The sequence below is a fragment of the Diabrotica virgifera genome, chromosome 6 (assembly GCF_917563875.1).
Source record: "Diabrotica virgifera virgifera chromosome 6, PGI_DIABVI_V3a".
Taxonomy (NCBI): domain Eukaryota; kingdom Metazoa; phylum Arthropoda; class Insecta; order Coleoptera; family Chrysomelidae; genus Diabrotica; species Diabrotica virgifera.
The window spans coordinates 71,228,783-71,241,280 of NC_065448.1; the positions used below are offsets into that span (position 1 = coordinate 71,228,783).

At 30.3% G+C, this 12,498-nt stretch overlaps 1 protein-coding gene across 3 annotated transcripts in view; it reads left to right on the plus strand.

Moving 5' to 3' along the window:
• Positions 1–9,047, plus strand: part of LOC126887520 (zinc finger protein 501-like) — a 49,613-nt gene extending 40,566 nt beyond the window's left edge. The window contains exons 2-3 of one of the 3 annotated variants that reach the window (XM_050655150.1): positions 4,414–5,685; positions 5,770–9,047. In XM_050655150.1, coding sequence (XP_050511107.1) covers positions 4,414–5,685; positions 5,770–5,816 — 1,319 coding nt within the window. In that variant the 3' untranslated portion in view covers positions 5,817–9,047. Of the gene's footprint in view, positions 1–4,413 lie in introns of all 3 variants that reach the window. The other 2 variants (XM_050655151.1, XM_050655149.1) reach the window with 2 other exon arrangements.
• Positions 9,048–12,498: the final 3,451 nt, after the last annotated feature.

Consider the following 12,498-nt stretch of genomic DNA (forward strand, 5'->3'; position numbering starts at 1 on the left):
ATATCAAAAAGTTCTACGCGAGAAGTGGGTGCTTCATTTTTTATTAAACAAATGAACAGCGAAGTTAGATGTTTTTTAAATAACTCCGAAAATATAATTTTTAGAAAAAAACTGACTTGACCATTGAAAAATTCAGAAAATTTTACAAAAAAGACCTTATATAAATGTTTTTCTAAAATTTAATCTCTAGCTTCTGTAATTTTTTATTTATAACGCTAAAGTCAGTGGTGTCATGGTGTGGGAACGCGTGGGAACGCCGTTCCCGCACTGGTTAAGAAAAGAAAAAAAATAATAGAGAATTTAGGTTTTGTAAACAAAAATTAGCAGTGCGTTCCGGCACTGCTAATTTTGCCATGACACCACTGGCTAAAGTCACACTTCTCACACACATTGGCGCACTGTAAACTAGCGTTGGAAGAAGTGCACGGTTGAGTTTTTTTAATGTAATTCTTTAACTACTGGATCAAAAGAAATTTTACAAATTGGACATGAAAGAAGATGAAATAAGCTATCTTATGGTTGTAATAAAAAGAAATAAAATGTATGGACATATAAGTACGGTGTGGGCGGAAAGTGAGCCTTACATGAATTTTGTTTAAAAATGTGTTACTAATACAATTTTACTTAAGTCTATACTTTTAGACTATAACATAAAATGATATAAGAAAATGGTATAACAAAAACTTGAGATGAAATGATTGTGTACAATATTAATACAAGAAGTTTTGTGTACTACATTGTCACATTTTGGTATCAAAATAAGTTATGTGGTTCTGGGCATTACATGCTAAAAAAGTACTTTTTTATATTTTTGTGATGGTACGTGTACTGTTAACCTCAATTTTCTTCTTCTTATTTTCTTTTAAGAATATTTTAACCTCATTTTTCTCAACATTTAACCTAGTTAGTTTTATCTTTGATATTTTATATTACAAAGATATATTTTATATGATTGATAAGAATTTATCAGCTGCTTCCATTGCAACATTTCTTAAAAGAAAAGTTAACCTTAAAAGAACCAATCTGACAATATAACGAAACTAACCTAACTGTGCATGCCTGTGTACTAAAAATTGTTATCAAATAGGACATGTTTTAATTTGTATAACATTTTCTGTTAACAGATTTTGTTTCCTGTTTTACATTGTGACAAAATTTAGTATACCATTTTCTTATATCAATTTATGTTATAGTCTAAAACAGACTTTATAAAACTCTCTAATTTGCACAACTTACCTCTCAATCATCTTACTAGATGTTTCATTTAAAAAAAAATCTCAAAAATTTAATTCAAATAATACGATGTCTCAAAAAATGTAATTTTTGAAAACTTTGTAGGTTAAAAGAATTCCCACCACTTTAAGACACGGTATTACTCAAGTTTGAATAATTCTAATACAATTTTTTTGATGTTTTTTTTTAAGCTTAGGATGTAATTTTAAAAAAACACTGAATTATTTTAGTTTAAAAATGAAACAAACAATTTCTTTTTGAGAAAACTAAGAAAGATAACAAAAATGTAATACAAAAACCGAAAATTACCAGCTGAAAAAATGTATATACAGAGTGATCAAAACTTTTTTCTGTAAAACTTACCTAAAATACATTTAATAATTAATAAAGCTTCAACAATAATAAATGTTCAACAAAAAAAATTTTTTTAGCTCTTATACAGTATGTCTGCGTAACTTGGAACCTATTGATAACTTTTTTAATATCAGTTTTACAAAAAAAAGTTATTCTTTGTAAAATACTTTGCATCGTATATAACATAAGATGCAACCATCAAATATCAAATGTTTTTAATTTTGTACGAGGTATGTCAAAAAATATGAGTTTCACTCAAGAGTAAAGTACCTTTATATTTCACAATATCGAAAATTTTTATAAAGAAAAGTTGTTTGGAATTAAAAACTATGTTCCAATATGTAATTATATCCTTCTAATCGAAAACTTGTTTTTTTTTTTTAGATATTGTTTCAAATTAATTATACCCAACATCATTAAATTTTCACTTATTATTTATGATAACTGTTTTATTATTAATTTTATGAAGAAAGTTATTCGTCATTAATAGCTGTGCATGGTCTAACACTTAATATGCAAATATAAAATATTATATTTTATCAATATTATACGAGGTATGTAAAAAAATATATTTCGCGCAATAAATATGTATGTACCTTTATAGTTCACAATATTTTGATTAGAAGAGTGTAATTGTATATTGACACATCGTTTTTAATTCTGAACAACTTTCCATAATAGTCCTGTCGCCAGGGGGGGTACAACGGCCTCCTGTATTCAGATGGACTTACCCAAGTTTTTTTTATGTATTTTGACCTGTAGAACACGAATTTTTTGGGTAACAGTTGATTCGGATGTCGATAAGATTGTTATAAACCAAGAAGTTGAGGAATCACATAATAGCGATTTCTCGCAAAACAAAACATTTTTTTGTATTTTTTGGGCCATTCTAACCAAAAAATGTTCCTACAAATTTTTTCGTAGGATGCATAGTTTTCGAGATAAACGCGGTTGAACTTTCAAAAAATCGAAAAATTGGAATTTTTGAACCCGAAAAACTTTTGATTAAAAAATAAAATAGCAATTCTGCTTACCACATTTGAAAGTTCAAGTCAAATTATATCGGTTTTAATTATTTGTATTGCTAAAAATTTATTATTTTGTTGTTAAAACAAAGCTATAAACACCTAGTGCTTGAGTGATGTTTCAATGATTTCTCATTTAAAATCGAACGAGTACGTAGAGGAGGTAAACGTGCAAGCGGGGCTATTTCTAAGTTGCATGCATTAAAACGCATGTATTAGGCACGGGAAACACTATGTGTTTATAGCTTTTTTTAACAATCAAAAAATAAATTTTTAGCAATGCAAATATTCAAAACAGATATAATTTGACTTAAACTCTTAAGGCGGTAAGCAGAATTGCTATTTTATTTTTTATTCAAACGTTATTCGGGTTCAAAAATTGCAATTTTTCGATTTTTTGAAAGTTCAACCGCGTTTATCTCGAAAACTATGCATCCTACGAAAAAACTTGTAGGAACATTTTTTGGTTAGAATGACCCAAAAAATACAAAAAAATGTTTTGTTTTGCGAGAAATCGCTGTTATGTAATTCCTCAACTTCTTCGTTTATAACAATCTTATCGACATCCGGATCAACTGTTACCCAAAAAATTCGTGTTCTACGGGTCAAAATACATAAAAAAACTTGGGTAAGTCCATCTGAATTAAGAAGGCCGTTATACCCCCCCTGGCGACAGGACGATAATAACAATTTTCAGTATTATGAAAAATATATATATTTTACTCCTAACTGAAATTTTTATTTATTGACATATCTTGTACAAAATTGATAAAAATTGATATTTTATGATTAAAATTTTAATTAAATTATGATTTAAAGTTTTAGAATACGCAGAGATTTTTACTTAGAATAACTTTTTTATTTATGATCCCATTGCAACAATTTTTTGAATATTGAAGAGATAGATTTTGAATAATTTGTTCTTTCTTTATAATACATTTTAATTTTTAATATTATTGTGAAAATTATTTGTTTATCTTTTTTTTAGAATGAAATTCCATATTTGTTTGATTGGATTCTATTTGTTTTTCATTTAAATACCCGCCATTTTGGATCCGCCATTATGAAATTTAAATTTTTAATCTTTAATTCAGATTCAACAACCTGTTAAAAATAAAGACAATAAATGTTTTAGAAAAATGTTCTTTTTTATGTTCTTTTAGGAAAATTCGCATTTTGGATCCGCCATTTTATAGTTTATAATGTTAACATTTAAGTTAGGTTTATCAAAGCTTTCAAAAATAAATATATGTAGAAATGAATACATTTTGTAAAGAAATTATGATTTTACAACTATTTTTAAGTTATCCGCCATTTTGGATCTGCCATTTTATTAAATTATCAAAATTTTATTCAGGTTCAGCAACCTCTCAAAAATATCCACATATATGTAAACAAACAGGTTTTATAAAAAAATTCGCATTTTACAACTACTTTTTAAGGATTTTTAGGAAAAAATCCGCCATTTTGAATTTGCAAATTGTAATGTCAGATTCGGGTTTAGCATAATCAAAACTAGAATAAAAACTTTTTTTATCAAAATAAAATGTTGAATTCACCCATATTCTTAACATTATTTATACAAAACAATTGTTATTGTTTAAATAATTAATAAACAATTAGCGGCGAAATTTGTGAGTAGAACTTTTTACTTTAACATATTTATAAACTAACAAAAAAAGTTTTAGAAAAATATAACCTTGTTTGATTTTTTCCGAAACATTGTATCTTTTCGTTCTAATTGCACTCCCATATATGTTTTCTGTTCCAGTAAAATGTTTATAGTTCGTTTGTATTTTAGGTTGTTCCCAGGAGGAGAATCGAACGAAAATCGTGGAAGCGTTACATTCATCTCATGAAAAAAAATGTACAGGTCAACACGCTGAAGGAAAAATATTAAATAAAAATAAGAAAATTGCGACTGGACAAAAACATTACAACTGTGAAATTTGTTTAAAGCAGCTTAGCCACAAGAGTAGTTTGGAAATACATTTGAAATTGCACACTGGAGAAAAGCCTTCCCAGTGTGAAATTTGTTTAAAACAGTTTATCCAAAAGAGTAATTTGGAAAGACATTTGAGATTGCACACTGGGGAACAGCCTTACAAGTGTGAAATTTGTTTTAAGAAATTTACTGAATCAGGAAGTTTGAAAAAGCATTTGAGATTGCACACTGGAGAAAAGCCTTACAAGTGTGAAATATGTTTAAAACAGTTTATCCAAAAGAGTAATTTGGAAAGACATTATTTGAGATTGCACACTGGGGAACAGCCCTACAAGTGTGAAATTTGTTTTAAGAAATTTACTGAATCAGGAAGTTTGAAAAGGCATTTGAGATTGCACACTGGAGAAAAGCCTTCCCAGTGTGAAATTTGTTTAAAACAGTTTATCCAAAAGAGTAATTTGGAAAGACATTTGAGATTGCACACTGGGGAACAGCCGTACAAGTGTGAAATTTGTTTTAAAAAATTTACTGAATCAGGAAATTTGAAAAAGCATTTGAGATTGCACACTGGAGAAAAGCCTTACAAGTGTGAAATATGTTTTAAGCAATTTAGTCAATCATATAATTTGAAAACACATAATTTGAGAGTGCACACTGGAGAAAAGCCTTATAAGTGTGAAATTTGTTTTAAGAATTTTACTGAATCAGGAAATTTGAAAAAGCATTTTAGAGTGCACACTGGAGGAAAGCCTTATAAGTGCGAACTTTGTTTTAAGGAATTTACCGAATCACGTAGTTTGAAAAGGCATTTGGTAGCGCACACTGGAGAAAAGACTTATAAGTGTGAAATTTGTTTTAAGAATTTTACTGAATCAGGAAATTTGAAAAAGCATTTTAGAGTGCACACTGGAGAAAAGCCTTATAAGTGCGAACTTTGTTTTAAGGAATTTACTGAATCAGGTAGTTTGAAAAGGCATTTGGTAGCGCACACTGGAGAAAAGCCTTATAAGTGTGAAATTTGTTTTAAGAATTTTACTGAATCAGGAAATTTGAAAAAGCATTTTAGAGTGCACACTGGAGAAAAGCCTTATAAGTGCGAACTTTGTTTTAAAGAATTTACTGAATCAGGTAGTTTGAAAAGGCATTTTATAGCGCACACTGGAGACAATCCTTATAAGTGCGAAATTTGTTTTAATGAATTTACTGAATCAGGTAGTTTGAAAAGGCATTTGATAGCGCACACTGCAGAAAAGCCTTAAAAGTGCGAAATTTGTTTTAACCCTTAACCGGAGAGGTGCCTTCTGACACCCGTGTTGAGCTGCCCCCCCCCTTTGCAAAAATTAAAAAACAAATAGCCCTGATTTATGAGCTTTCATATTCCTCAAACTAAAAATTTTGAGCTCGTTCCACTGAGCAGGAATTTAATACTTTAGTGGGGGGGCCTACTTAAAAATAGGAATATTGAATCGGTTTTTGCGGCAGAATTACGATCTATTTATGAGCTCTTGAAATTATATAGTTTCGATTTTTGAGCTCATCCCCTTCACCCCAAACAACCCTTTAATTGATTTAACTTAAGAGAAAAATGCTGAGAAAACTTAAAATATATCGTATTGCGGATATAATTCCTATAGCTTATATACTCTAAGAATAAACTATTAAATCACGTGCATTTCGATTATTGAGCTACAACCCCTTCGCAAGAAAACCACCCTATCTTCCCGGCTTAAGAGAAAGTTGTACTTAAAATGCATTAAATTAATTATTTGGCGACTACATATCATTTAGTAATTTATAAGCTCCCAAATTACGCGCATTTAGATCAGTAAATTGCAATATATTTTGTATAGTGCAGTACTGAAGGTAAAAATCAACGATTACCTTCAATTTCGGTGAACCTTAATCGATTTTCACGAAAATTGGTCAGTGGTTAGAGGATACCTCAAGAAACAAAGGTGACATGGTACCACCTTGCGCCTTTACCCTGAGGGTGGATACCGCCCCTTCTCGTGGGTGAAAGTTATTTTATAAAAAATAACTGCACAAATCAATAAAAGAACAAATTAAAAGCAAAATTTACTATATAAAGTTATTAAAATAAGTCAATACTTTTTAAGTTATTAAAGATCAAAGATTTTAATTATTCGTGAAAAAAATGCATGTTTTGAAGCGGTTTTTCGTAAATCACTGAAAAACTAAGTTTTTACAAAAAAGTTAATAGTAGTTTAATTCGTATAGCTTATATTCTAAGAATATACTCTTAAATCACGCGCCTTTCGATTATTGAGTACAACCCCTTCGCAAGAAAACCATCCCATATTCCCGGCTTAAGAGAGAGTTGTACTTAAAATAATTTAAATTAATTATTTGGCGACTACATATCGTTTAATAATTTATGAGCTCGCAAAATATACGCATCTCAATTATTGAATTGCCATTTTCTTTCTATAGTGCAGTCACTGAAGGTAAAAATCAACTATGACCTTCGATTTCGGTAAATCTCCATTCATTTTCACGATTTGACAATAACAACTTGCGGTTTTAGCCTGGGGTATATGTCACCCCTTCTCGGGGGTGAAAATTACTTTATTAAAAATAACCCCACAAATTGAGAGAGGGACAAATTCTAAGCAAAATTTGTTATATAATGTTATTAAAATAAAAATAAATAAAATTAAAATAAATCAATACTTTTTGAGTTATTAACCCTTAAACGCCCAACCTTTTTTAGGTTCCATGTACGCCCAAGGGTGGGTAAAAAATGTCCACCTCGAAAATAGCTAATATATTTATTGAGAGTTGTTGGAAATGAATTAAACTTAAGAATCTTATGCTTAATAAACACAGCATCTTCTAAAATATTAATATAAACAATTTACAAACCTTACAACAAAATTACAATGTACATCAAAACTAACATACCAGGAAAAGCCAATAATTCAGATTTGTCGATTTTCTCCACATTCTTCCTTTCAGCCTCCTCATTGGCGGATAATTATGTAGACTATGTAATTATACGTCAATAATTATATGGATTATCTTCCTACCAACGAGAAATTATATAGAAACCTTAAGGAACAAGTTTTACCAAGGGTGTACTTTTTATGCCCAACCATATTTAACTCAAGATGCTACTTTTATTTTCAAAAATATCGTACAACCAAATTAACATTCGATAAAGGGCTGTCTTTTTAACAATAAATAATTTAAAAAAAAAAATTAAACACGTAATAAATATGTTACAAGGGAATACGCATTAGGTGGACATTTTTTACCCACCCTTGGGCGTTTAAGGGTTAAAGATCAAATATTTTAATTTCTGTGAAAGAAAATGCATGCTTTAAAGCGATTTTTCATAAATAACTCAAAAACTGTAAGTTTTTACAAAAAAGTTTTCATCACTAAAATTGAAGCTAATAATAAATAGTATAATAAATTGCTTACTTGAAAAACCCTTTAATGTTAATTTAAAGTAAGTGATTGGTAATTAAATGTATATTTTTTTCTGCGAGTGTTCAAGTCTAAGGATTCAAGCTTAAATAACGGGAAAGAGATGCATTTTATAACACTTGTGTACTAAATAATTGTCAAAGTACTTAGAAATACCTATCAAAAATGAGCTCCAGAAAAAGTTGATAGCATCAAAATTTATACTTATAAAGTATACAGCTATAAAACTGTATTACATTTAATCTTTCAAATACTTTATTTTTTTAGATCATATTCAAAATAATAATTCCAACAATACTCGATGGACGTAAAAAATGAAAGATTTTACTTGTCTTTTGATTTATGTATGAATCAAAATAACGAAGATAGAAATGTTTAAGCCTAAATTCTACTACGAGAACAATGTAACTGGAGCCCTTTAACCTATTATCCTAAAAAATAAAATATTTGAAAGATTAAGCCGGTACTTTATGTCTCGTTTGACAGCCGGTTAGTTAACCGGAGTTTAATCGGGACCTCTTTAGGGTCTCTTGCGTTGTAATAAATGCAATTACAAGTATTATGATTATAAATAAGAATAATAATAATACTTATAATTGCATTTATTACAACGCAAGAGACCCTAAAGAGGTCACGATTAAACCCCGGTGAACTAACCGGCTGTTAATCGAGACATAAAGTATCGGGCCTAAATGTAATACAGTTTTATAGCTCTTGAAATTACCTTTCAAATAGTTGGATGTGCCTGATATCATAAAAATTAACAGAGTGATTAAAAGAAATTCATTTTTTTTGTAAAAATTTTTGGAGTACAAATTTTAATGCTATCAACTTTTTCTGGAGCTCATTTGATAGGTATTTCTAAGTACTTTGACAAGTATTTAGTAAGTGTTATAAAATACATCTCTTTCCCGTCATTTAAGCTTGAATCCTTAGATTTGAATAGTCGCAGAAAAAACTAAACATTTAATTATCTATAACTTACTTTAAATTAACATTAAAGGGTTTTTCAAGTCAGCAATTTATTATATTTTTTATTAGCTTCAATTTTAGTGATGAAAACTTTTTTGTAAAAATTACAGTTTTTAAGTTATTTATGAAAAATCGCTTTAAAGCATGCATTTTCTTTCACAAAATTAAAATATTTGATCTTTAATAACTCAAAAAGTATTGATTTATTTTAATAACATATAACAAATTTTGCTTAGAATTTGTCCCTCTCTTGATTTGTGGGGTTATTTTTAATAAAGTAATTTTCACCCCCGAGAAGGGGTGACATATACCCCCGGCTAAGTTGTTATTAATTTTGTTTCTTGAGGTATCCTCTATCCGCTCACCAATTTTCGTGAAAATGAATGGAGATTTACCGAAATCGAAGGTCATAGTTGATTTTTACCTTCAATGACTGCATTATAGAAAGAAAATGGCAATTCAATAATTGAGATGCGTATATTTTGCGATCTCATAAATTATTAAACGATATGTAGTCGCCAAATAATTAATTTAAATTATTTTAAGTACAACTCTCTCTTAAGCCGGGAATATGGGATGGTTTTCTTGCGAAGGGGTTGTAGCTCAATAATCGAAAGGCGCGTGATTTAAGAGTTTATTCTTAGAATATAAGCTATACGAATTAAACTACTATTAACTTTTTTGTAAAATCTTACAGTTTTTCAGTGATTTACGAAAAACCGTTTCAAAACATGCATTTTTTTCACGAATAATTAAAATCTTTGATCTTTAATGACTTAAAAAGTATTCACTTATTTTAATAACTTTATATAATAAATTTTGCTTATAATTTGTTCTTTTATAGATTTGTGCAGTTATTTTTTATAAAATAATTTTCACCCCCGAAGGGGCGGTATCCACCCTCAGGGTAAAGGCGCAAGGTGGTACCATGTCACCTTTGTTTCTTGAGGTATCCTCTAACCACTGACCAATTTTCGTGAAAATCGATGAAGGTTCACCGAAATTGAAGGTAATCTTTTACCTTCAGTGACTGCACTATACAAAATAAATTGCAATTTACTGATCTAAATGCGCGTAATTTGGGAGCTTATAAATTACTAAATGATATGTAGTCGCCAAATAATTAATTTAATGCATTTTAAGTACAACTTTCTCTTAAGCCGGGAACATAGGGTGGTTTTCTTGCGAAGGGGTTGTAGCTCAATAATCGAAATGCACGTGATTTAATAGTTTATTCTTAGAGTATATAAGCTATAGGAATTATATCCGCAATACGATATATTTTAAGTTTTCTCAGCATTTTTCTTTTAAGTTAAATCAATTAAAGGGTTGTTTGGGGGTGAAGGGGATGAGCTCAAAAATCGAAACTATATAATTTCAAGAGCTCATAAATAGCTCGTAGTTCTGTTTAAGTATTCTGTATTTTTAAGTAGTGGGGGGGGCTGACTCAGCCCCTCCCCCCACTAAAGTATTAAATTCCTGCTCAGTGGAACGAGCTCCAAATTTTTAGTTTGCGGAATATGAAAGCTCATAAATCAGGGCTATTTGTTATTTAATTTTTGCAAGTGGGGGCCCAGCTCAACACGGGTCCTTCTGACAGACTGTAGTATCAACATATGCTAAAGATTATTGTGAACAACTCCATCTACCGCACAGTGGTTCCAAATGCTGAAAACGTGGTCATGAGGTAACAAGTCCCTATTTAGTGATTTTCATGCTTACAGTTGTTTTCTCATACTATCGTAGACTCATAATACGCAGGTATGGGGATCAGTCCGGATCCTATTCTTATCCATAACTCCGGGACAAGTGAGCCATGTCCGATCTTATTTTGGCCGGCAGTGATAGTCAAAAATAACGCGTATATTGAAAACAAACGCTTAACAGCGTTTTGTGGTTTATCAATGTTATTGCTGTGAAGCAGATTCTTCTTTTTCAAGTGTATATTAATGTAAGATAAAAGTTGACTAAAGATTTGTTAAAGATAAATGCAGAAACTTTGTTAATGAATAAACAGTAAAAATATAGTTGAAATATTCAAAAAGTACGTAACTCTGCGATTAATATATATTAATCTCAAAATGTACAGTCAGAAGATACACAATTATATTGGTTTAGCTGCCTTTAACTGTAGGCGAGAGGCTTGTACCTTGGGCCAGCTTGTACCATGGGTCACCCCATGTTTCTTTTATTTTGTGCGCGAACTGTCTATATTTCTTATCTGAAGCAGGCGCGGATCCAAGGGGGGGTCAATGGGGTCAATTGCCCCCTCCTTGAGGCTTCGCCTGGTGTCGCCTTTTTTAAGAGAGAGATAATTACAATTGAAAATAAATAGTGAGTTTTGTGTCCTGTTGACAACTGAATAACGTAATGAAACATAAAACAGAATTCCTTCTCCAAAGTACGTGTTCTCGGTCTTACTGTATGGTGTCGAGTCTTGGACTGGGAATAAAATCAGTCTACTTACCTAAATCGCCTTGATTGAGGCTTTCGGAATGTGGTCCTATAGAAGAATTTTAAAAGTATGTTGGGTGAAGAAGGTTCGCAACTTCACAATACTAGAACGTCTCAGCAAGACTACTGAGATTATAGGAGTCATCAAGAAGAAAAAAGTGGAGTATTTTGGACATGTAATGAGAAGTTTCAAATATAGGTTGCTACAAAATATTATGCAAGTGAAAATAGAAGGCAAACGCAGTCCAGGACGAAAAAGCACTTCGTGGTTGATTTAGGGTGGCAGTGAATAAAATTAAGATAGCTATGATAGTAACCAACGTTCTGAAAGGACATGGTACATGAAGAAAAATAAAGTAACCGAAAAATAATCCTGCATACGCGAGTGACGAGAAAATTTTTATTTCATTGCCCCCTCCTTGCAAGGTTGCTGGATCCGCCGTTGATCTGAAGTTCTTCTAAAATCGTCGTCATTCTGTGGTTAGTTGTTGAATGAACGTGACTAGAAATCGTTTGCGGCTATTGTAAAAATATAGTGTTTTATTTGGTGAAAAGTAATTATTTATAATTGTACTCACGTAAGAAGTTATACTTCTATTATATAATTTCAACGAAATATATATACTAAACAGTTTATTTGTATTTTGTTTAAATATTAAACTAATTTTAATACTTACCTACCACCTTCAAAATTTTTGTTATTAAAACAATACCAAAAATAAAAAAAAGAATAATACACTGAAGAAGAGAATTACAAATGGGACATTTGTTTTAAGAAATTTACAAAGGCATTTGAGAGTCCACACTGGAGAAAAGCCTTACAAGTGTGAAATTTGTTTTAAAAATTTTACTTTATTAGGAAGTTTGAAAAAGCAATTGAGAGTGCAGTGGCGACGCGTGACTTTTTCTGAAGTGTTACCAAAACCAGATGCAAAAAATCTTATTTAAAAAAATTAAGATATGGCTAAATGTATATATACACTCACCGGCACAAAATTCCGCCACCCAAAATTTTTGATTAAGTTTGACAATCTATAACTTTATTATTTGTACTTCGATTTTCAA